The sequence below is a fragment of the Entelurus aequoreus genome, linkage group LG11, assembly GCF_033978785.1.
Source record: "Entelurus aequoreus isolate RoL-2023_Sb linkage group LG11, RoL_Eaeq_v1.1, whole genome shotgun sequence".
Taxonomy (NCBI): Eukaryota; Metazoa; Chordata; class Actinopteri; order Syngnathiformes; family Syngnathidae; genus Entelurus; species Entelurus aequoreus.
The window spans coordinates 48,784,192-48,810,672 of NC_084741.1; the positions used below are offsets into that span (position 1 = coordinate 48,784,192).

The following is a 26,481-nucleotide window of genomic DNA, read 5'->3' on the forward strand; positions in this document are numbered from 1 at the left end:
TTGTGGAGGAACAACTTGGGAGTTGAATTTAAACTGTAAACCTAAATATGATGATAGAATGTTAAAAAGAGAGATTTGGGTCGACCTTAAAGGTGCTTCGAGTGGTGGGTAAATGACATCTCAGTGAGTGTGTGGCACACTCAATAGCTGCATTGACACGGCACTGATAATGTGTTAAGCGTTTCATAATTTGCATCCTACATCTGCTTGGTTAACCCTCTGGGGAGATTCACTTTTAATTATCTTCAAAACCAAACTGGAGTTTTAAGGGAGTAAAAGCATTTTGGATTCAATACACGTTAGTCCTAAACAAAAATATCAAACATGACATTTTTTTTAAATGTTGACCCTTTTGAAGGCCTTTTGAGCCTGAAAAACTGTGACATCATTTGATCAAAAGCCCTTTAAAGGGTTAAAAAAAAGAAACATTTTGTGTTTGATATTTTTGTTTAGGGCTGAAGCTGATTAAAAGATTTGGCCAAAAAAAAGTAACAAAAAAAAAGGATCCAAAATGATTGTATGCTCTCTGAAAAATGAAATAATTGTATATCCTGTTTGGCATTGAGGTATTGTGCAATAACTGCTGGTGTATCGCACACCTGTGAAAGAATTGGAGATTGAAATTAAAAAATTGAGCCCTCTTAGGAAACACAATGTATAATGGAGTAATACAACAAACATACAGCACAAAAATACAGCACACATTTAATTGTTAGGACAAAAAAGTCATAATTTGTCCACTGAGGGTTCAAATAACGTAAATGTATTTAACCTGCAAATAAAATTAATATTTAGCAAATACAGTATATCATTTTTTTAAACGAATAGCTGAGCAGATAGGAATAGGAGCTAGATATTAAACATTTACCTTATTTGGCGCTATGCAATTGCTATTAAAATTATCACACATTACGACATTTTTAATAATATTTAATATCTGTCACTACACTAACTTCAGAACTGTATACATATATATTGTCAGCCGTCAGTCTACCCCAGGGCAGCTGTGGCTATGAAAGTAGCTTACCACCACCAGGTGTGAATGAATGATGGGTTCTACATGTAAAGCGAGTTTGGGTACTTAAAAAAGCGCTATATAAATCCCAGGTATTATTGTATATACATTGTGTGTGTATATATATATGTATTATATTATATATCTATATAATAATATGTTAGTACAGTATGCACATACAGTATATGTACACGTATATATGTGTGTAGGCTGTATATGTTTGTGTGTGTATATATTGTGAAATTATAAACATTAATCAAGTTGGTGCTCTAAGCAAAATGACAACTGCTGATAAAACTACATTTTTCAAGCCACTGATGAAAATGAAATAATTTTAGTTGTTAAAAACTGCAAGACGAAGATGTCTGCTGACTGGAATGGACTGGACATGTCAGTATTAAAATAAATTATTGAATGTGTTGTCGAACCAATCACTTACAGTACATTTGTAATCTTTCTTTACAATCGGGTGTTTTTCCAGAAGGAAAAAAGACTGCAAAAGTGATTCCTATTTACAAGGCTGGTGATAAACAGGAATTCACTAATTATAGACCCATTTACATTCTGTCACAGTTTTCTAAGATTTTGGAGAATACATTCCATAAAAGACTATTCAATTATATAGAAAATAAAAAATATTCTTTGTGAACAGCAGTATGGTTTTAGACCCAAAGGACTACTACCTTAACATTAGTGGACCTTGTACAAAAAATATCAAATGCCATAGACAATAAACAATATGCTGTTATAAGGGTTCCTAGATCTCACCAAAGCTTTTGATACAGTGAATCATGAATTGCGACTCAAAAAATTATACGGATAGGGGATTAGAGGAGAGGCCTTTTCTTGGCTCCAGACTTTGTGAAGAACAGATCCCAGTATGTCCACATCAATGGCACTGATTCCCAGCTGCTGACAGTGACCTCTGTTGGGTCCTTTTTTGTCCCTTATGTATACTAACGATCTTTGTTTAGTTTCAAAAATATAACATTTGATTTTATTTGCTGATGACACCAAAATACTTGTTGTGGTAACAACCTAGAAGCATTAATAGATAGAGTGAAAAAATAACTGTTATTGTTAAAAAAGTGTTTCGATAAAATAAGTTAACTCTCGATTTAAACAAAACTAAATGTATACTGTTTAGAAAATTGTGCCATTGATGTATGTAGAAATTTGAAAATAAATGATACTGAGACAGAAAGAGTGAATTAAATAACATTTCTTGGAGTGCTTATACAAAATGAGCTCAGTTGGAAGCCCCATATAAACTATATCAAGGCAAGGCTATGTAAATCTCTTGCAATAAAATCTAAAATCAAAGAACTGTTCAATGAGAAAAACCTATATATATTATACTGTTCCCTGGTTCTCCCTTACAAGACCTATGGCCTAGAAGTGTGGGGAAACACTTATAAAACCAATCTTAATCCAATTAGTATCATTCAAGAAAGAGTGATCCGCATTGTCAATAACATGGTTTAGAGGGCACATACAAATGACCTTTTCATTCAATTAAAAGCACTAAAATTGAAGGATTTGGTTGACTTTAAGACAGCATACGTTATGTATAACATAAACAATAACAAGTTACCAGTGTATATTCAGGGTTTGTTTAAAAAACGAGACTGTGTTTATAATTTCCGAAAGAAAGAAATGAAAAAAAAAAAACATACGTGAGAACGAGTGCAAAGCAGCATTGTGTGTCTTTTGTTGGGATTAATGTATGGACTAAGTTAGACCAAGAGTTAAAAGATGGTAAAACTTTAATAAAATATAAAATTATTTTGAAGAAAACAATTATACAAAAATATGTTGAGAATAGATGCTAAGAATGTAAAATTAACATGATGGAACTTTTCTTTATTTTAATTTTAACTTTTGTGATTAATAGAAAACAAAATAATGTACAACTCCATGCATAAGACATTGGTAGTCTTTTCTGTTTCTGTTTTGTAAATACACTGGAATAAGTGTAATAAGCTTTAGCTTCTGCCTATTCCATTTCAGACTACCGGTATATGTTTGTTAAAAAAATGTCCTGTCTTTATCTGTCAAATGTTTAAATGTCTGAATAAATTAAACTTGAAACTTAAAACATGCAGCTGTCTTTCGGCCTCCAGTTGAATTCTTTAGCCCAATGAAGCCTGCAAATAAAAAAGTTAACGAACCCCTGCACTAAACTATGAAGTTAAGTAGAGGGGCACAACATATGGGCCTGTGGTTGGCAAATGGCTCAGGGACCACGCGTTTTAGACCACTGATTTAGATCAATGACGGCGATGAAAACTGAAGCCAAACGAGGCACGTCACTCTTACGACTTCATTTAGTGCGAGCTGTCACTTGTGAGTCGAAAGAAGCGCTTCTTCTTGAAGTGACACACACGTGGAGGTCTGGATGGACATGGTGTTTCATAAAGCATCAATGTTTCAGTATCATTTGACCCGTCACTAGGTGCAACTGTAATTGGAACAATTGTGCAACAACCTCCTGAAAGAGATTTTGGTAAACTACTTTGAATCCGTTATATAGAGCATGGCGGTGTGTTTCTCTACCTTATCACTGTCCAGTGTGTTCTGGGATGTCCGTGAGGCGATTGAGATGGTGTCAGGTTGACTGCTTGCATCTCCTTGGCTGTCTAGCTCCTCCCCATCCCTGCATGTGGATAAACCCAAATAGTTTCATTGCATTGCTCGTTTTATTAAAACATAGTCCAGCTGTGGTAATGGGAGAAAACGGTTGCTATTTTACTGCCCGTTGTCATAATGAGCATGACAAACAAGTGGCGCGCTGTTAGCCTACCGTCTGCCTTTATGTTTGGCTGTGGTGGCTTTCGGGATATGAATGGGCTCCTTCAGAGCACCCCGCAGATGGACCGTTCGCTCCTGAATGACCTCGCGAATGTGTTTGATCCAGTCCTGCTTGTTTTCAATGCTTGAAGCCTGAAAGAGAGCATCAGCTTAAGTCAATTACAGATTAAAGCATACACACCTGGAAAATTCAGCCATTTGTAAACATACAGAACAACTAAATATTTTCAGTTTTCAGCTTTCTTTAGAAAGTCATTTATTGTCAGCGTCCAATTAACAGTCAGTGACACATCCCCATCTCCCTCCTTCACTTTGACACCAGCAACTCTGAAGCTGCAATGTCATGTTACATAAGGAGCAGGTTTTCATTGTCATCACAAGTTACGCAATGAAACAGACACCCGGCGCACTGACGGTAAATATATAGACTGGAAGATTCAGGGAAAAGACACGACAAACAAATATGAACACAGTCACAGATCCTGCATGCTGTATATAATTTATTCTTATACAGTGTGCAAACTATCTAGTTTGTATGATAATGATGCAGCAAATGTGATGCTACTGTAACAAAGCAGAAAATAACTGGAAGCAGTGGACTGAAGACATAAAGGTACTCATGGTCTGCTTCGCCAAGTTGGCTACACGCTCGATCATGTTTTTGATTATTATTTTTTTTAAATTCAATAGATATAACCTACTTCTTTTTTTCCAGCACTGTCCTTCACACTCACTTTCTTCTATCCTATGGTTAAAAACAAAGTCGATCTCTAGCTTTAAAGTACCAGTAGAGTGGAAAAACAAGTTGCTTTTATATTGAAGGTATTGTCATATATATCTGTTTTAGGACACTAAAAGACTTCCAAAGATTGCAAATAAATAGATATAATCAAAATAGTATCAATCTCACAGAAAACCCCGAGCCATTTTGAGGGTTAATGAGCAAGCCAGTCACGTGATCCGTGACGTAGCATTAGGAACCAAAGATCCCTTCCCCATCAACAACAATGCTAATCAAGCAAACTTTGTGAGAGACAACAATGATTACACACATTAAGAGTGTTACTAAAACGGCCTTCTTTCATCTCCGTAATATCGCTAAAATTCGTTCCATTTTGTCCACAAGCGATGCTGAGATCATTATACATGCGTTCGTTACATCTCGTCTCGATTACTGTAACGTTTTATTTTCGGGCCTCCCTATGTTAAAAGATTACAGTTGGTACAAAATGCGGCTGCTAGACTTTTGACAAAAACAAGAAAGTTTGATCATATTACGCCTATACTGGCTCACCTGCACTGGCTTCCTGTGCACCTAAGATGCGACTTTAAGGTTTTACTACTTACGTATAAAATACTACACGGTCAAGCTCCTGCCTATCTTGCCGATTGTATTGTACCATATGTCCCGGCAAGGAATCTGCGTTCAAAGAACTCCGGCTTATTAGTGATTCCCAGAGCCCAAAAAAGTCTGCGGGCTATAGAGCGTTTTCTATTCGGGCTCCAATACTATGGAATGCCCTCCCGGTAAAAGTTAGAGATGCTACCTCAGTAGAAGCATTTAAGTCTCATCTTAAAACTCATTTGTATACTCTAGCCTTTAAATAGACTCCCTTTTTAGACCAGTTGATCTGCCGTTTCTTTTCTTTTCTTCTCTACTCTGCTCCCAACCTGGGGTGGACCGCTAGCCTGTGCATCGGATGGGGACATCTCTACGCTGCTGACCCGTCTCCGCTCGGGATGGTTCCTGCTGGCCCCACTATGGACTGGACTTTCGCTGATGTGTTGGACTTTCACAATATTATGTCAGACCCACTCGACATCCATTGCTTTACCCACATATGCGGTCCTCTCCAAGGTTTCTCATAGTCATTCACATTGACGTCCCACTGGGGTGAGTTTTCCTTGCCCGTATGTGGGCTCTGTACCGAGGATGTCGTTGTGGCTTGTACAGCCCTTTGAGACACTTGTGATTTAGGGCTATATAAATAAACATTGATTGATTGATTGATTGATTACTTGGAGTAAAATGATGATCCTGAACCTTAAATCTTTGAGCCAGAACACAAGGAGGATGGGCAATAAGTTTTAGAAGCTTGGTGCTAAACGGATGCAGCATTATTGAAACACTGTAGTATTAGCAGCATTGCTAGATGTGAAACTAGGGTTGCCAACCGTCCCTTGAAAAACGGAATCGTCCCGTATTTAGTAACATAAGACCATTATCAATCAAAAACCATTATCAATCAAAAACCATTATCAATCAGTATAAATACCGGAAGAAAACAGACGAGAACACAAAAGCAAAGGCCAAATCAATCACCACGCTGATAGTGGTGAAAATTTGCTACCCAACGCTACTCAGCATGCGCATCAAAATAACCATAGCAATTAAGGTAAAAAAGGTTGCTATATTGTGGATATTTTTTAGCATTATTTTACATACCAGGAAATAAACCAAAACAAAGACGGTACAAACCTTGATTAACCTAAAATGCATAGCTGGTTGTTTGTCTATACCAGTAGTTCTCAAGCTTTTTTCACCAAGTATCACCTCAGAAAACACTTGGCTCTCCAAGTACCACCATAAAGACCAACATTAAAATACAGTAGCATACAGTAGAAGGCAGAGGTTTTATTTATCAAGTATATTGTAACATTGCACACAGTTTGAACAGTCACAGTGGGTTTGAATACAGGAAAATAAAACTGTAACATTACAAAATTTAATTAAGTGATTCTTTGGTGTACCACCGTTTGAGAATCACTGGTCTATACTGTATGGTGACAGAATGAATGTCATCAAGTATTTTGATAACCTTATATACTGTATGAATAATAATGAAAACTACAAAAGCAGTTGTTCCAGGATCTATTTCAGACATTTTCTGAAAATTGTATCCAAATCAGTCCATTAGTTATATTGATAACTATTGGATTACGCAAATGGCTGCATTTTTCTTATGAGGTAGCACATATTCGTGGAACACTGGCCCTGCCAAAAAGGTGTCTATTTTTTTTTTCTCAGGAAGTTGGCAACCCCATACTAAACATACAAACTAAAATAAAATAAACCATAATAAAACAAACACCTACTGTACAATTTCCACTCTCGCTGGGATGGCGACCAACGGGATGCTCACATAATCCCGTTTAGATGAAGATTCAATCGAAATCCTCACAAAGGGTTAAAAAAAAGTTGCTGCAGCTAGCGTCTTTTTCGCTATCTAGGGTGATGTCAAAGTCGAACAGCCTCTCTGTCCATGGCCACATTTGTCTACTCCAAGGTGAGAAATGCATGAATTATAATCTAGATATTACTTTTAGCAAGTTTGAGGTGAAGCAAAAGTAGCCGCCGGTTTAGTGTGTCAACAATAGCAGCGTAAGATAGCATTAGCTCACACCTATGAATGAGCCTCTAAAATAAGCTGTTTGCATTAGCGATTAAAATAACAATATCACTCATATTTGGTTAATTTTCAGGTCACTACATGTAAAAGGAGTATTGTTTGCGGTTTCTGGATGTTTTTAGAGAGTTTTATGGGCGCAATAGAGGACCCTCGATGTGTTGACTCAATTTATTTATGATTTCAAATGCATAAAAAAAAATACAAGCATATGTGTTCTTGTCTTACATAAGGATTGGGATTGGTAAACACCACATATATTTCCAATTTTTGCGCATTTCCAGTATGACTGATCTGCTGATATGGTCAGAGTGCATAAGCGGTACTCCAGTGATGTATAAACTATGGAAATTGCCGAAGATATTTGGAGCGAGATATTCAAACTGGCGGACTGAATTTGTGGCATTTTGTGATGTTTAGACGGTATTTTCACATACTTTCCGGATGGTAAATACAATTGGATAGGGTTTAATAGATACAATGAAACACAATTAAGCATATAAATTCAACATGTTTTCCACTCTACTGGTACTTTAAGATAATGCTAGAAAGTAAGACCAGATGTGTAACTCTAGCATTTGCTATGTCGACTAATAGCGGCGATGCTTGTACTTCAATTTTTTGCTTGCAACTTAAAGTATACCAGACAGCTCTCTCAAAATAGTCTCAAATTGGGACACTCTTAAGTTGAGGTACCACTGTACTGTATATGAGAATTCTACTAATACTGCACCTTGAGCACGATCTTGTTGTCCGAGGTCGGAGTTCTACCCACCCAGAGGGCAAACTTACAAGGGTCGCCCTCTACATGTTCTGTCACTCCAAGCTCTGACGTCTGAGAAAAGGAACATCACACATACAAATACATTGAAGTGAAAACCACAATGACCCAGCGACTAGGGATGTGTACCTTTGACATTTGAATCAAGTAAGTAATTTGTAAGTATTACTGTATATAGTAGACTTTAGACTTTGCATGCAGTTACAATTCCAAGACGTTCACAGTGTATAGGCTAAGGTGGGTTATCTAGTCAGGGAGTACTGTTTTGTTGCACCCTATAAAGTGTCCATATTGTATTTATTGTACTTATTGGACAAAAAGTAATGTGTAACGTGCAACTTAGTTGTAGTTTTCTTTACCAAATTTCAAGTTGTTGAAATCACCATGTAAAACGGCTAATCAGTATGTACATGGCAAAGTCATAGATTAGCATCAAGCTAGCTCACTTTGGAAAAGTGAAGAATTACTATAAATTTGAGCTTTTTCTGTCAGGCATACTTGCTCTGTTGGCGTTGAAAATTGTAGCATTACCTAGAGTCAGTCCAACTGAGTCCTCTCTGAATGCTATTTGACTGCTTGTTTGCCCACCAAGTGTTTGAGGTGGCTGAGTCTGCAACCGGACGTGACGTCACGTGCAACATCCATCCATCCATCCATCCATTTTCTGCCGCTTGTCCCTTTCGGGGTCGCGGGGGGTGCTGGAGCCTATCTCAGCTGCACATGGGCGGAAGGCGGGGTAAACCCTGGACAAGTCGCCACCTCATCGCAGGGCCAACACAGATAGACAGACAACATTCACACTCACATTCACACACTAGGGCCAATTTAGTGTTGCCAATCAACCTATCCCCAGGTGCATGTTTTTGGAGGTGGGAGGAAGCCGGAGTACCCGGACGGAACCCACGGAGTCACGGGGAGAACATGCAAACTCCACACAGAAAGATCCCGAGCCCGGGATTGAACTCAGGACTACTCAGGACCTTCGTATTGGGAGGCACATGCACTAACCCCTGTTCCACCTTGCCACCCGTCACGTGCAACAAAGGTATCGAAATACGGCATTGTTTAATTTTATGTGAATCGATAACCGCTCGTATTGACGGAATTCGGTCGGAGCCTATAAAAGTATCAAATTCGGTACCCATCCCTATTAGCAACTAACTGAAACTATGTAGTCTAAGCATGAAACTGCGTATCACTTACAAACAGTTTGCTCTTGTAGAGGTACTTGCTGTGTCCATTTGAATCTTTCACTTCTTTACTTAAAACCAGCGACATTTCAAAGAGGAAAAGGTGGCGGTCACGACCCTTTCGGATGAGTGTTTTGGGATCCCAAACTTGGAAGGACTCCTGAAGAATGAGTTCTCCTTGGGAGTCAAGGTTCCCATCAAACCCTGAAAGTAGTAAGACAAAAGAGAGTTGGATTCTTTCTTTCTTAGAGTTTGTGCAAGTATGTGGGTGGCCAGTTGCCTGCTGAGTCACACTTGAGTCATTTGTGTTCAATCACCGTGACGCCATTTCAGGGAGAGAAATTGCATTTCTTTATTTCTTTTATGTGACATTTTGTTCACTTTAGGAAATGAATCATATTTAAAAACAAAGAAAAGTGCATTGTCACTACCCTCTTTTTTTTTTTTAAAAGAGTCATAATAGAAAAAGTACAAAACCCAAAACCAGTGAAGTTGGCACGTTGTGTAATTTGTAAATAAAAACAGAATACAATGATTTGCAAATCCTTTTCAACTTATATTCAATTGAATATACTGCAAAGACAAGATATTTAATGTTCGAACTGAGAAACTTAATTTTTTTTTGGCCAATATACATGAACTTAATGGCAGCAACACATTGCAAAATAGTTGGCACAGAGGCATGTTTACCACTGTGTTACATGGCCTTTCCTTTTAACAACACTCAGTAAACGTTTGGGAACTGAGGAAACCAATTTTTGAAGCTTTTCAGGTGGAATTCTTGCCCATTCTTGCTTGATGTACAGCTTAAGTTGTTCAACAGTCCGGGGTCTCCGTTGTGGTATTTTAGGATTCATAATGCGCCACACATTTTCAATGGGAGACAGATGGTGAAATCCCTAAATTCATTGCAATAGCTTGTTGAGAAATGTTGTTCTTAAACTGTTCGACAATTTGCTCACGTATTTGTTCACAAATTGTTTGTAAATGACTGAGCCTTTCATGGAAGATGCTTTTATATCCAGTCATGGCAGCCACCTGTTCCAAATTAGCCTGTTCACCTGTGGGATGTTCCAAATACGTTTTTGATGAGAATTCCTCAACTTTCTCAGTCGTTTTTGCCACTTGTGCCAGCTTTTTTGAAACATGTTGCAGGCATCAAATTCCAAACGAGCTAATATTTGCAAAAAATAAAGTTTTCCAGATCGAACGTTAAGAATCTTATCTTTGCAGTCTATTTAATTGAATATAGGTTGAAAAGGATTAGACAATCATTGTATTCTGTTTTTATCTACGATTCACACAACGTGCCATCTTCACAGGTTTTGGGTTTTGTAGATACATTTGTGTGTGTTTCAACCAACCATCCAACATTGAGAGGTGCATGGCATCATTGGCTCTCTTGGGGACACTCAGCATCACCTCCAGACCATCCTTGATCTCACCTTTTCCTTCCTCACAGCATGTCAATAGCTCCTAAAACATAAAACAGAGGTGGTAGTTCAAATAAATATGTTTATATGTTGTAAGGCCAAGGTTCCCATAACAGTGGTATGCAAATTGTCATTGGGGTACGTGAATAAAAAAATTAAAACAGCGTAACTACATTGGTGTCTGAGAGCCTATTTGCCTACTTAATGTACGCAGTGTATTTGAACGCCTCATCATGTGAACAATGCAGGGAGCACAGACACGCAAATAAACATAGAGAAATGAGACAGACCAAGTTGTTTTAATATTCTGTATGGGTTATATGAACAAATATGCAAGTTTGATGGATAGTATTAGGAGTGTTTAAACTTAAATATTCATGTTGTGTACTAAATTAGAGCTGGTCTTCTTACCTGGTGCTGTGACAGATTAGCAGGGACACTACAGGCATAATTGGGGCCTTAAGCAGAATTTTATTTGGAGACCCCCTGTCCCCCACCTTCCTAATTACAAAATGTTTTCACATATTTTTTATTCATATGAAACCATTTTTTGACTTTTTTATCAAACAAATGCATGTTTGATACTAAAACTAAAACAACTTAATGGGAAATAAATTACTATTATTATTTTTTTTCAGTGCAGAATTAAAATTTCAGCATCATTAAAACATATACCGGTATTTATAAACCTTAGTACAAGTACTTCTACCAGGATTTGAACTCAGTACCTTCTGCTTTATGAGATAAGCAATATTACACTGTGCCACTAGAGCATTATATTCTTATCAATGACAGGAATATGTTTGCAGTATTAGTATTAGCAGTATAAATCATTATTTGACATTTAACATGCACTTTTTCAAGCAAAACAGGGCCTCCAATTGATTGTGGAGCCCTACGCATAGCGCATGTTTGGTGTTTAAGGGCAGTGTGCCCTGCTCATTACATTTTCTCAATTATGAGGCTGAATTTTGTTTCTTGACTGAATGCACCGATTGGTGTGCAGTTGCTTATGTTCATCATTTTGCTGTTTACCTGCGGAAGTTTACCACTGAAAATTAATATGTTTTTGTACTGGTGAATTTCCTTTGCTACGGTGTGTTTTAAGTGAAAAAATAATGTTGTACTAAAGGCGTATTATTATGTAGAAACCAAGCACACTTATTTAAAAAAAAACTGTGGATTTTTGGAGCAATGATTAAAAAATTAAAAAATCAATACAGAGGATGTCATCATCAAACAATACTGTTTCTCTGTGCATTAACAACGTGGTAGCGGATGTTTTAAAACATTTAAACAGCGCATACGTGCCTGTGAATGTATGCACTACAGTTGGATAAGTAAACAGTAATATGGCAGCCCTGACACATGTCCTGGTGTGTGCGTACCTTCAGGGCAATTAAGAAGGACATGGTCTTCTGTAAAGATTTCCTTTTCCTGATTTTTTACACAATAAATAATTTATTACGTCAAACTGTTAAGAGATAATTTGGAGTAAGATGTGTTATTGTTAGCCTACAGACACTTTTTTTTTAAATGTGCAGGAGTAGAAGATACATTGATTTATGTCAAATATTTGAAAGTGTACAGACTTTGAAAAGTTGTAAGATGGAGTAGTGTACATTTTGTTTGTTCTACCTTTAGAAGCAGCTGGTACTTAGTTATTCTTTGCACTGGTTTGATCAAGTAAGAGGAGATCGAGTTGGCGAGACGATGCCTTTGCTGAATTTCCTGTAAAGCCATAAAAGAAAAAAGATCTGTCAAGTCCTTATAGTCATCATTTGTCTCATTATGTTACAGCAAACATGGCTTTTATAGAACATGTTTATGACATTTAAAATCATACTTTAAAGTTACACAACTTACATCAAAATATGGGCCAGCATGCTCCAAAATGAGCTGAGTGGAGTCAGGCTTGTTCTTACAGTAGTTCACATACATCTGAAACTTGTCAGCCTGAGTGGGAGAAAAACAGACCTAAGATAAAAGTCTTGGAAAAATGTTTTAACACGTTACAGATCCACCATCGATTATTTTTTTCCACTCCATGTACAACACATGTGCTCAAGCACGTAACCAAGTTTCTTAATTTAGCATGTATGACTTGTATAAAATAACAAAAGAGAGGGAAACATGATAAATCCCACTGTGTTTTTCCTGCCTTTGAAAGGGCAAATTGCAGCAGTATGTATGAAAACTGCACTTCCTAAAAGAAATATAAAAAAACCTGTTTAGGATCTTCTAAATTTATGTTTTTACATAATGAGACCCCTCTCGACGTGAAATACAAAAAGTAATAAATAATAATTTAGGCCTTCTTATGCTTGAAAATGCCTAATTTAAGCCAAAAATACATAGAATATGCTTAAAGAAAACAAAAATGCAATATGGTGAAACCGCAAACTTTGAAGTGAGACGCAGCAAAGGACAACTGGATTCAGACTGAAAAAAAGTAGGAGCTATCATGTCATATTTTAGTGATAAATGAATGCAAACTCATCCACCTGGAACAAGCGCTTAAAGGTAATATTGTGCAAGTAATGCGCTGTAGGTAGGCACACTTTTCAAACTTTATTGCTAACTCTAACCCACCAACAGGAGCCCCTAAAGTACAACACCAACAACACAGCACTAATCACAATCAGGGTGAGCTAGGTGCATTCACAAGCCCCAGAATTGTGAGAGTCAACTTTACAACACAACCACTTCTTTTTTTGCACATTCATTGCTGGTTTTGCTGCAGTAATAATGACAACTTTTATACATTTTATTTCTTATTTTTTAATGTATAACTTTATTATCATTTTACTTATATTGTTGAAACATTTTAATTATTAGTTTGTCCAACCGAAATGTCACAAAACTCTGAACGAATAAAAAGGCTTTTTTTTTTTAAATAAATGTGATTGTTTTCCATTTTTTAGATACAAGTTGGAGCACCGTTTTAAAATTACAATTTGGAAAAGAAACCAACTAATGACGAATCTAGCGTTATTCGAGACTTTTGGAGATTCTCACATGAATCTGTATCGCTCTTCTTACCGAGAGCATATTCCTCTTTCAAAGCACTCACAGATGTCTAAGTCTTGTTTGTAATATTTAAAAAACGACATAAAGAAGCAACAGAAAAAAGTTTCTTCGAGCTCTAAAATTTTTTGTTGTTCACTGTTTGTCTCCCCCACAATATTAATCCTTAGCTTACAGCATTTTTTACAATTACATGCACACATGTCATGGCCAATTATGCACACTAGATAATGGCGTAATTTATCAGTATCAATCGGTACTACCCCTGCAACCTACACCCAAAAAACAGATTGCAGTACTGTGGGAAACACGGTACAGTATTTTTCATGATGAGAAAAATGTAGCATCTTTATGTTTGAGCTTCATATAAATATTAAAATATAAACATTTAAATCACAACTCACCCAGGTGACGAAACAATGACCCACATCTTCTGGAAGCTGCTCGTACTTTTCCAACTCCTTCAGGAAGATACTGTGCAGAAACAGACCAATGATCGGCTCTTGTCTTTGTTAAACTGTATATCTATATTCTTTATCACATCTATCAGTAATAATACAGCTCTACTGACTTGTGATGGAACTCATAGAGATCCTGCATGTTCCCAAAGATGATATGCTCTTTGTTGACGATCCCTGGAGGAATCTCCTCCACACCGCTGGTCATCTCCCACAGGTAAGTCTTTGTGTCAGAGCATAGTTTAGTCACATATATCGTAATTAAACCATAATTATTTATTTTTTTTACAATATATTCATTCTCTATGTTTTTATTTATTTAAGAAATACTGTTACATAAATAAGAAACTGTATACTAACAGACTAAGCAGTAGAAAATAAATGAATGATTAATTGTTCCAGGGCTCCCCCTACAGTTGTTAAGTTGTATTTCACTTTCACAGTAAATAACAGTGGTAAAGTACATACACATGTTCAGTGGTATATCAGAATCAGCTTTATTGGCCAAGTATGTTGTGTACTTGTTAACTGATCATATGTGTGTGAAATGGTTTCACCCCTAAAATGTGTGATGCAGGGTCACAATCACTGGTTTGTCATATAATGTTGTTATATAGAAATACATGCTGGAAAAGGAATCATACTCAATAGTATTGATATATCTGAAGATGTAATGAGGTGACTGAAATAATATACTGGTGACCGGCCTTACATCCATGCACTCTCTTAGGTCTCTGACGTAGGCTTTCTCGGTTTGGATCAACTCGGCCATTATAAACCTGAAAGGAATTGGCAAACACATTTTCTTTTATCATTGCCATAGCTAAAAAAAATCTGTTCAAAACATACAGTATTGCATATGGCTTATGGGTAAGTCAACCTAATTAAACATACTACCATATTACCTTCTCTGGATAATCAAATTTTAGGATAACGTGTCAACAAAACTAAAAATGCAGATACAAAGATTAATAGAAAGGCACTAGGAAGAGCGAAGACCTCTGCCAAAGTTGACACATTGTGGTCTGCATGTTAACACAAAGGAATCCCTGACAGAGATCAGTTGAAAGCAATTGTATTCACATTGTTACATGTACAAAAGTGAAAGTGCATTCACAAAATATAATGTGTGGCACTGTTCCGTGACACTGCAACCGTGCAACTTTCTAAAAAACTGTATTTACAGCTTCTTTTTAAATGGACCCTCGGCATACAGTACAGTAATTCATTATTAATGACATGTGTTATTAGGTGTACAACTAATTTGCTTTGCCGGATATAACACAAAGCTTAGCTCTCTATGTTTTGTTCAGAATTATCTTAGCATGTATCGACCTACAGTACATTGGATTGGTTTCAGTATTTCTAAAGCATAAAAAGCTTCAAAGTGGCTCCCTGCCTGATTAATATTTTTAATCATGCAAGCTCTCGATATTTTTTTCTCCTGATTTATAGTCTTTCTGGTTAATTTCCAGGTTGGGTCTCAAAGAGGCACTTGTCGGTAGATTTTCAGCAAACTAAAACGAGCAGCGCTACAAAGTGACTACTATGTTATTGTGGATATTGTGGTAGAGTGGGGATGAGACCATAACCATTCTAAATTCCTAAATTCGAAATGTTGCTGCAAAAGTTCATGGATTCTTGTTTTGCACGCGCCTTCACACAAATACAAATAAAATATATTATTATTATGGCACCCGCGGTTATAATACTCAGTTGTGGATATAGATGGGTACCAAACTCAGTACTTTTATAGGCACTGACCGATTACCGTTGGTACTACCGGGTATCGATTAACGTAAAATCCAACTGTGCCACAATTCCATACCTTTGTTGCACGTGACGTCAGGTCTGGTTGGATACTTGGCCGGCTCAAACAAATCGCCCGGAAACAAGCACTCAAGCAGCACTGAGCCTCTAGGTAATGTTACAATTTTCAATGCCGACAAAGCGAGTATACCTGATAGAAAACACTACACATACAGTTTGGTGCCACTATTCAAAATGCATTGGCTCGTTGCTAATTTACATTGGATTTGCCACAGACATGCTACTGATTAGCATTAATGATTTTACATGGCGATTTCAACACCTCCAAATTTGGTAACAAAAACTACAACTAAGAAGCACGTTACAATCACACAGCTGAAGTGTCATAAGAACAAAACTTAAACGATAAACACTTTTTAGGGTGCAAGAAAAGACTAGATTCAGCTTAATGGCAAAGACTAGGCAACACACCGACATAGTCTATACCAGGGGTGTCACACTCATTTTAGATCTGGGGCCACAAGGAGAAAAATCTACTCCCAAGTGGGCCGGACTGGTATAATCACGGCACAATAACTTAAAAATAAAGACAACTTCAGATTGTTTTCTTTGTTTAAAAAAAGAACAAGCACGTTCTGAAATTGTACAAATCATATTGGTGTTGTTTTTTTTTACAGTTACATGTTGCGGTTAATAGTATTCTATCTTTATTTTCTGAATAAATTATGTGATAATGTTCATCAGTCAACTCATTGGTGTTAATTTTAAATCTATCAAGATAAAAAAATTATATCAAAATCCAATTACAGGATGTTATTTATGTAGTTTGATCATTTTCCTCGACTGATGTACTAACATCATGTGGTTTATTTTGTACATATGTAGCATAATCTACAAAGATACAAAGAATTGCTATTGCTACATCTAGTGGACACATTTAGAACAGCAGTTGTAAATGTGTCCACTAGATGTCGCAATAGCAATTATTGTTTTATGTTAATTTTTATACTTAGCAAACTCCTCCAGCGGGCCGGATAAATCTTGTTTGCGAGCCTGATCCGGCCCTTGGGCCGTACGTTTGACACCCCTGGTCTATGTACTAATGATATCTAACATCTTGAGATTGTAACTGCATGAAAAGTTTACTATATTATACTTCCAGATGAGATTCAGAAGTGTAAAAAATCAAGATGTAACAACTGGAGAGCACACTTTTTATAATCAGCTCACTGTTAATTGTTAAATAAAAAAAATGATTTTATTATTAAACACATTATTAGTTATTATTAACACATGACCGCACAAACAATCACCGAAAATTGTTACCGCTGTGTACCAATATAAGTTCCCAGGTCCCGTGAATTGGAATTGTATTGATTCAAATGTTAAAGGTACCCATCCCTAGTTGTGACCGACTTTGTTAGAGAACAATTACCTGAATAATTATATTGTTATTGTAACAAATCACTACTTTGCATCAGTGTCATAGAATAAATCCTTCTGAGAAAAGTTTCTGATTAGAATAGAAATATAATTGAATTTATCGACATAAAGGGGGCATAACCTCAGTAAGATACTGATATTTATAAATAGATGTGTTTGCCATTGTCATCATAGGACGCCATCGGAACGTGTCACTCACTCTTTTCTCCTCGCCGACTTCCTCTTCTCCTCGTTGAGCTCATGAGCGGCATCTCTCAACTTGACCTCTGACCCCGGAGCGCTAGCTGGGATGATGTCCAGTTGAAGCTCTTTGCTCTGAAAAAACATGTGAGACTGTCACTATTATGTTGTGCACAATGGCCATGGCGGCCTTTCACCGGGCACCACACCTACAGTATGTGTAATACACACACTTTCTCTCAGCACCAGCTCATTAAAACAAACTGGAAGGAAATTAGATTTGGGACATGCAGCGTTTGAAACGTGATGTACAGTGTGATTAACAGCATGTTTTGGCCAAATGCTAGAGCTGATTATGGACAAAAACATCACACTCATCATTAATAAAGTTAATGAGAATGTATTTACTGGTGAACACTCACTGCTTTGTTGGAGTCAGAAGAAATGCCGAGCGCCGTTTCCAGGCAGGTCCTGTATTTGTCCATACGGAGAGAAAAGTCCCTGTAGCGCTTGTCCACGGAGGACACCCATTTCTTTATCTCTAGGGCATGGGCGTGGCCCTTGTCACAAAACCCATCAGCCAGCTGGATCAACAGCTTTACGCGCTCTTTGGTTTGCTGTCAATAGCGAGACATTTAGGGAGGGCACAGAGAGGTGCAAAGGTAGATGGACACATGGGGGGTGGGGGTGTTGAGTTAGGCATCAGTGATTGGCACACTAGCTTGTTCTCTAACACAATACCAGTGACACACAAAGTGGACACACAACAATATGTGACCCTGTGAATGGGCCTCCCAACTGAGTGCAGGAGTGTGCAAACACACTCACAACATATCATTACAAGCAGAATCCACCATAACATAGGCTACCTTATACCTTCACACTGCATGTGTTAAAGTCCGATCCTATTATACATGTGTCTAATGTGAACGTGCAGGTAAGGAGTCAGAGCCAAAATTAGCTGGACATTGACGTGAGCCGCTTCGGTGACGTACAGTATCAATAATCTATTGCAGGTGTTTAGTGCCACAATCACTACATGATAGTGGCGACTGGTCACTTCAATAGTTGACATCATGCTCCGCATGTGTTTGCTTGTCCTACTTTGATAAACTGAATTAACTCATGGATACAATTATACTTTGTCTTTGCTAAACTTATATTTAGAGGGGAGTCAACATGTCCTTTTTAATTTTAGTTCGGTTTAACGGTGTCATGGCCGTGTCCATTCAAAAGTTCATAGATATAGTTGCTAATTTAACATCGCTTCGAAGGCCGTCATTTTGACAGGTTTACGACCATATTTCTAAAACGACCATACTATTTAAGTTTATGTTGTAGCCAAACATTTTCCGTTAAGATATAATGTCTAAAGAACATCTGTTTTTTCAAAGTTCTTGCTCATTTATTGTGTTTTGTTTACTTTTTCAATCAATGCTGAAGCGGTATAGCAGTTTTGAATTGGCTTTAGTAGAAATTAGATTATTTTATTTCCCCTTGGACTGATCAACCTATTTTTTTTACCTTTTCATAAAATATTTAGACATAATCAGTAATATAAACACATGACTTTAAACATATTGGATTTAATTCCAGTTGTCAACATAGTATTTTTGTTTGTTGTTTAATACACGGTTATTTATAGTAAATGCAAATATTTACATACCTTAAAACTAAAAACTTAAATATTAATAATCCATCATTTCCTAATATACAATTATACATGTACTTATACAGCATTTTAGTTGGTTGTGTCTCTTATGCACACTTTCATGGTGCCATAGCCAAATCTACTTTTAGTTGCCAATAGTAATACAGTAAACGCTTGTTTATCGCTGTTAATTGGTTCGGGGCCTGGCCATGGTAAATACATTTTCGCGAAGTAAGAATTATTAATTATAAACTGCATATTTTCTTATAGCTGGAGCATAAAAAGCCTGTTTAAGACTTTCAAAATAGGTTTTTTTGAACATTATGAGAGCCCTGTAGACATTATATAACACCCACATAGTCACCTTCACAAGCCGCAAACTTCAAAGCGAAATGTGGCGAGGGACGAGCGTATTACAATACTCACTAGGCTGCAGTCAGCCCTATAGTCCCTGGCGTGTTACACAAGTAATGTAAATGAATTGCTACAGCACCCCCCGCAACCCCATAGGGGACAAGCTGTAGAAAATTGATGGATGGATGACCTGCAGTGTGAACATAGCCATAAAAACCCATAGTCACATATATACATGAGTGTAATTGGAAAACACCTTAGCTGTGATTTGGAAGTCTTCGTGCTCTTTCAGCAGCTCCTGTGTGTGGTGAATGCTGGAGCCGGTGGATGTGTGAGTGGACAGGTAAAACTCCCCTGTGTCATGGATCCACTCCAGTGCCTGTGCAAACCCCCAATCACAGGTTAGTATGCTTTCCTGTTTTATCATTTGACACATTCTTTAGTATCTTTTCTTAAAACAATAATATATCACATTTCACAATTACAATACAAAAAGAGACAGGATTTTAGCATGCAGTGAGTGGGAGGTGACGATGGGATTTTGTTTGTTTATGCTGTGTCACCTAAACACCACAGGAGGGAGCTATGTGTCCAACAGTTGAAGTGGTGCTCTGACAACATGATTGAATTCAACCAGATGGGAAAAAAATAAATCTTCTTTAATGAAAAAATATTCTGTGCATTTTTAGTTTGAGTGGTGTTCGATTACGTAATTCAACTCTCGCGGCTCAAGTTTTCTGTATTGCCTGCAGGACTAAATAAAGGATGTAATAAACATAGCGTGTGCAGTTTCAGGGCCATGTAATCATAGCCTTCTTCAAGACTGTCATTGTTTTAAATGTCTACCATCTTACGCTGCTTCCTGAATAAGACACATATCATTACAGCGAAAACAAAAACAATACTGAATTCTAAAAGAGAGACAAAATAAGATGGAGGCTGCATGCGTGCTGAGAAAGGTCAACATAACGATCCAATAGTTAACATGTAGAAGACGTAATTTATCAACTTTATTCAGTGAGAACACAATGTCATTTTCTGCTAAGTCAGATAATGCTTTTTAAGTGGGAGGTAACTAAATAAGAAAACTCACTTAAAGTGTAACTGTACTTTTTTGGGGGAATGTTGCCTATCATTCACAATCATTATGTAAAAGAAGAACACATATGTTTTCCTTTTTTTATGCAATCTAAATAGTAAATAAATGTGATCTAAAGTTCACTTACAATGGAGCCTATAGGAGTCGCTCTATTCTGACTACAAAGCCCTTAAAAAAACATCCAAACATCTCCAATAAGGTTTTGTATACATACTACAAGTATATATGTAATGTAGTAATGGGCACATTTATAATAACATTTAATATTTACGTATTTTACTCATTTTAAGCATACGCGGCACATTCATTTCCAAAACGCATCATGATGTTTACTTTTTTTTTTAACAACATCACTGATTACTACTCTTACTTTACAAGGTCTGCTGTCATTAGGATGCTGACTGATACCATCTTGTTATATTCCCGTTTAGATGAAGAATGACTCAAAATCCTCGCAAAGAAAAGTGGGTGAAACCAAGCGTCTTTTCGTGTCGTTCTCGACATTTCCGGGTCTAAATTAGCTGTCAAAGTGTACCGACATGTCGGAATACGTCGTCATTCTTCTATTGTCCAGGTGAGAGGCATCATTTATGATCTACAATAAACTTCCACAAGCAAGGAAGCAGCTTCCCACTGGATAATGTCAATATAGGAACACAAGATTGTGATCACGGCGCCGCTGTAAATACCCATTGACTCTGTTGTAAGAGGACTTTTATTGACATTTATTTACGAGTTACAATGCATTAAAAAAATATATACGTCGTCATGTCATTCATAATGATTGTGAATGATAGGCAAAATCCCCCCAAAAGTGCAGTTCCTCTTTAGGATGCTTGCACACATTCAGAACAAACACACACCTGCTTGGCGCTGCGTTCAAAGACTACATATTGCTGGCACTGATCCAGCCTTCGCTTTCTCATGGTCCAGAAGTGGAGCACTCTGTTTTCTCTCTGCAGCAACTCATTCAAGATATCTAGTAGGAAAAAAAGAGAACACTGATTATTATTATGCGGGAACATTCTAAACTTTTACAGTGGCTCTTTGAAACTCTAACCGTTTAGTGACAAAACCATGCAGAATGAGACATACATTTTTAAAAACAACATACGTACATACTGTATGTCCACGAGTTAACAAATAGCTGTATTTATCTAAGCAACTTAGTTAGTTCCATACTATTTTAACAATAATTATCCTGACTATTTTTTTAAACATAACCTGCATGGTCTGTAAAAGTTATAGGATTGTGAAAGCTCAACTCTGGAACGGTTTATAACAGTTTTTATTAAATTGGAACTTTAATTTACGAACACCTCATTATACGAGCTTTTCCATTTACGAAAGCACAGACCAAATATAAATGTGCTATGTTATACGAACCTTGTTTCCATATACCAACGTTTCATTCACTTATTGTGTTTCTGCAACGCAGCCTTTTTGTACCCGGTGTTCTGTCGATGTCTGCTCCCCAACGCTACGGAGCATGCGCACACATGCATATGACAATATACATATAGACAATCACAGAGTGAGAAAGCTCACATTGTATGTTAATACTCATCAAAAGCTCGAAAAAAAAGCAACTGCCTCGTGTGCCTCGCGTACAACTAGTGTAACTAGTGATTTTAAATTACGTTTCTTTCAACATATCTTTTGACCAGTAAGCATGTAGACAATTACAGCGTGGGAAAGTTCACAATGTATAATAACGGACAGTAAGCTTGTAGACAATTACAGCGTGAGAAAGCTACTGGTAGTTTGTTTTTCAAGGAAACAGCCACATTTGACGGAACACCAGCAGCACATCCATTGCGGGCAGGCATAGTGCTGCTGTTACCTACTGTGTAACTGCTTTTTTAAATATGTTTTTTTAATTTATTTTTTTTAGCTTTTATATAACATGTATGTAGTTTCGCTAGCTCAATATGAGTCCAAAGAAAGCAATGGACAAGCGCTGTGTGGTTTGAAACATTCAGCTAGTATCCACGTTTTTAACACTGCCTATCCCGACTTCCTACTCCCTTCTGCTGCATGCAAAGATTAACCGACGAGGTAAAGTGTTTTTTATTTTTTATTCCTAATTGGCGTGGCGAAGTTGGGAGAGTGGCCGTGCCAGCAATCTGAGGGTTACTGGTTCAATCCCCACCTTCTACCATCCTAGTCACGTCCGTTGTGTCCTTGAGCAAGACACTTCACCGTTGCTCCTGATGGGCCTGGTTAGCGCCGTGCATGGCAGCTTCCGCCATCAGTGTGTGAATGTGTATGTGTGAATGGGGGAAGGTGGAAATAGTGTCAAAGCGCTTTGAGTTCCTTAAAAAGGTAGAAAAGCGCTATACAAGTACAACCCATTTACCATTTTAATCATTCTATTAACCTGGCTGTTACAGATAAAAAATTGATTTTAAAATGTGAGTGTACAACAGGGCTAATGACAGTGTGTGTGTGTGTGTGTGTGTGTGTGTGTGTATATGTGTGTGTGTGTGTGTGTGCGTATGTGTGTGTGTATCGGCAGGGCGACAAAAGTTCAGCTAGTGTTTTTTTTTGGCTCTTATGCAATAGAAAGTAAATTCATCAACCCTGTATGTTTTGTTTGACATTCATTACTGTATAGCGCTTTATATTGTGTTTAAAGTGTACACACTTTTTACTAAAATATGGAGTTTTGTCAAGGCTGAAACCCAATATTCATGTTTATATTGTTTTTTATGGAAACATTTGCTTTAATAAACAAACTTTTCTATTAACGAACCCTGTTCAGGAACCAACTACACATTTGTAAATTCCACTGTACTTTTAAAGAGGAAAAAGGTTGAAAAGCATTGTTCATTAATTCATTGTTTGGAACCCTGAGAATCCACTGTAATTGTGTGAATGCCACAAGGAATTGACATGGTAAATGGTAAATGGGTTATACTTGTATAGCGCTTTTCTACCTTCAAGGTGTCCCAAAACGCTTTTGGCACATTCACCCATTCACACACACATTCACACACTGATGGCGGGAGCTGCCATGCAAGGCCCTAACCACGACCCATCAGGAGCAAGGGTGAAGTGTCTTGCTCAAGGACACAACGGACGCGACTAGGTTGGTAGAAGGTGGGGATTGAACCAGGAACCCTCAGGTTGCTGGCACGGCCACTCTCCCAACCGCACCACGCCGTCCCCCACTGTGCATTAAAAGTACACAGTGGCAGCATTCTTTGTATTTCATTGATAAGTCACTTCTGTATCATATACGCATTATATTGCTGATTATTTAAATATTCCTTAAAACTATCAATTTATTCAATTATTTTTTTATACAACATACTTGTGAAGCTTCAATCCCTGGAAGGGAGTTTTAGATTCACATAGCCAAACTCGTCGATTGGAGTAGTTTTGCATTGGCAAACTGCGAGGATCCTGCAGCGACATGTGATGCTGTCATGTCATTTAGGTTGACTTACGGATTGACGCACATGGTGTCATCATTTAGACAGGGGTGTCTTTATTTCCCCTATCAATGTAAGCTATGGTTTCAACTTTTCAGTAAATGTTAGCTTGTTTAAAAGTAAAGGTTTCATACAATCAGGTTACATATTTTATCTTAAACAAATTGATTCATCCCCACAATTAGCTGAAAACGTAGCACTGTTGCAGCACGTCATTTTCAACAGTTGCATCCCTCCCTTTCGGAGCCAAAGTTGGACACCAGATTGACCGTCAGGTTGTAGACCTCAGTAGATAAATACTTGCCTCTCACACCGTTGACTTCGGATTCAAATCCCGGAGGGTCGGAGTGTATGCCCACTTTTTTAGGTAATTATGCAGCTGTACACTTATGAGTCTTGTAGTGTAATTCTAACTACTACAAAATACATTTAACATTTCTTTATTCATACTAGGTTTCAGTACAGTTTCCGATCTTCAAGATTTAAACCATTTCAGTGTCAAACCGTTTTTACAATTAATTCTACATTACACTAGCATTTCAGTTGAGCTTCAGTTCTTCAATATTCAAACTATTCGTACTGTACATTCAAATTTACATTTTTGGTAAAACTTTAGTATGGCGAACATATTCACCATTAATTAGTTGCTTATTAAAGTAACAAATACTTAATTTAGAGTTTTTTGGACACTAGGGGAACATATAAGGGTTAGGGTTACTAATAAGCAATAATTCTGAGGTTATTGAGGGAAGACTCTTAGTTAATGGCTTAGTGGTTGTATAATAAGGCCATGCAGAATAAGGCATAAATAAGTACTTAATAATGACTAATTAAGAGCAAATATGTTACTAATTTGCATGTTAATAAGCAACTAATTAACGGTGTATATATGTCTTCCCCATACTAAAGTGTTACCAAATTTTTTTCTAAATTCATTCTACATTTTTTCAGCATTTCAATTCAGCTTCAGCATTGGGGCATTCACACGCAATTCCTACTGCAATTGTACAGATTCTCGATTGTATTAAAAATGGCCTGTAAACATTTATTTTCAGCTTTTAGTAAATGTATAAAAACAGCAACATTTGTTGTGAATAAATCCACTGAAGAAAAGCAAACTAGTGTGTCAACTTACTTTTGACCTGAGTCTCTGGAGCTTTGACGTGGGACAACATTCCAGGCATGTTAACACTGTTTCTGTGCAGGTACTTGAGGAAGACATCAGCATTGCGTCTGGCCAACGTGCAGGCCTAAATTAGCCACAAAGATAAGAGACTGACTCACTTACACAACACTACTTTAAATTCTGTAGTAGTGGCTAAAATAAATACACAGCATGATGTCACTTATTTGTTAATAACAGATTGTGAACCCTTCTCACCTTGAGAAAAGCTTCTTTCTGCTCCAGATGTTTACTGACCATGGGGGTGACATGATCCGACTCGCTGTTGGGGCCCAGTTTATCAGCACCACCACACCAGTCTTCTTCTCTCTTGTACTCCTGTTCCAAGCTTTCCAACACACTGCACACCTGAGATGTGCATGAAGTACATAAATCCTCATAAATCTGACTCTGCAGATGGAGGCTTTCCGTGCCTCTTAACGCTCAAATATTAATTCTCATAATCCATTTCCATCATCTCATTTCATACTCCCTCCAAAAGATTGTGTAACATCCTTAAACATCTGTTAACACGTGGGTGGGTTGGCATCGACACACACATGCACTAACACACACTCACCTGTTCAGAGGTCTTATAGAAGGCCACAGAAGCATTAACCAGCTTGAGTCTGTCCTCCATCTTCAGCATCAGCTGCTGCCAGTGGTCTGCCACCTTCAAGTCAAAAGTGCACAATTAAGCACTTTGTCAGCCGGAATGTTTCTCTAGAAATAAAAGTGTAAGAAGGACAGACCTTCTCTGCACAGTCGCGGATCATATCCATGTCATAATGGTTGGCCTGAAGAAGAGCCTCAGCCTTCTGCTGCACCTGAAGTGCACTCTGATGGGTTTTCTACAGGGGATATAGGAGAACAATGTTAGGTGTGTGACGCTACAAAAAGTGCTATTTAATTACTCCCAATACAAATATGGTGGAAAGGAAAGCACTATTTATTTATTAATTATGAAAACAGCCTGTTTTTTTTGTTCATCCCCATTAGCACCCGTTCCAGTGGTTGCTTGTCTTCCTGGGATCAACTTTGGCCTGTCATTGTTCTGATATCAATACCTCTTGATTTTTTGGGAAAACTTTTTTAATTTGTTCTGGTGACAGTCATCCCTTGCCAATTTTTATTAAAGCTAATTCTATAACATATTGAAGCATTGAAATGGCTCAATGAACTAAAAATAAAACACATAATTACTACAATAGCATTGACCACGAGAGGAGGCCATAACAATCTGTGTGCACTGCTTAGTATCGT

The 26,481-nt window shown here is 37.4% G+C and overlaps 1 protein-coding gene across 3 annotated transcripts in view; it reads right to left on the minus strand.

Annotated features, from left to right (window-relative positions):
- Positions 1 to 26,481, minus strand: part of LOC133660191 (triple functional domain protein) — a 118,738-nt gene that overhangs the window by 47,842 nt on the left and 44,415 nt on the right. For all 3 annotated transcript variants that reach the window (XM_062063454.1, XM_062063455.1, XM_062063457.1), the window contains 18 exons: positions 25,971 to 26,069; positions 25,799 to 25,891; positions 25,438 to 25,587; positions 25,192 to 25,306; positions 21,483 to 21,598; positions 19,777 to 19,899; positions 17,938 to 18,132; positions 17,535 to 17,650; positions 14,835 to 14,901; positions 14,236 to 14,345; positions 14,069 to 14,138; positions 12,504 to 12,593; positions 12,276 to 12,368; positions 10,569 to 10,680; positions 9,218 to 9,408; positions 7,967 to 8,068; positions 3,819 to 3,958; positions 3,572 to 3,671 (listed from right to left, as the gene is read on the minus strand). In XM_062063454.1, the coding sequence (XP_061919438.1) occupies positions 3,572 to 3,671; positions 3,819 to 3,958; positions 7,967 to 8,068; positions 9,218 to 9,408; positions 10,569 to 10,680; positions 12,276 to 12,368; positions 12,504 to 12,593; positions 14,069 to 14,138; positions 14,236 to 14,345; positions 14,835 to 14,901; positions 17,535 to 17,650; positions 17,938 to 18,132; positions 19,777 to 19,899; positions 21,483 to 21,598; positions 25,192 to 25,306; positions 25,438 to 25,587; positions 25,799 to 25,891; positions 25,971 to 26,069 (2,082 nt within the window). The remainder of the gene's footprint in view (positions 1 to 3,571; positions 3,672 to 3,818; positions 3,959 to 7,966; positions 8,069 to 9,217; positions 9,409 to 10,568; positions 10,681 to 12,275; positions 12,369 to 12,503; positions 12,594 to 14,068; positions 14,139 to 14,235; positions 14,346 to 14,834; positions 14,902 to 17,534; positions 17,651 to 17,937; positions 18,133 to 19,776; positions 19,900 to 21,482; positions 21,599 to 25,191; positions 25,307 to 25,437; positions 25,588 to 25,798; positions 25,892 to 25,970; positions 26,070 to 26,481) is intronic.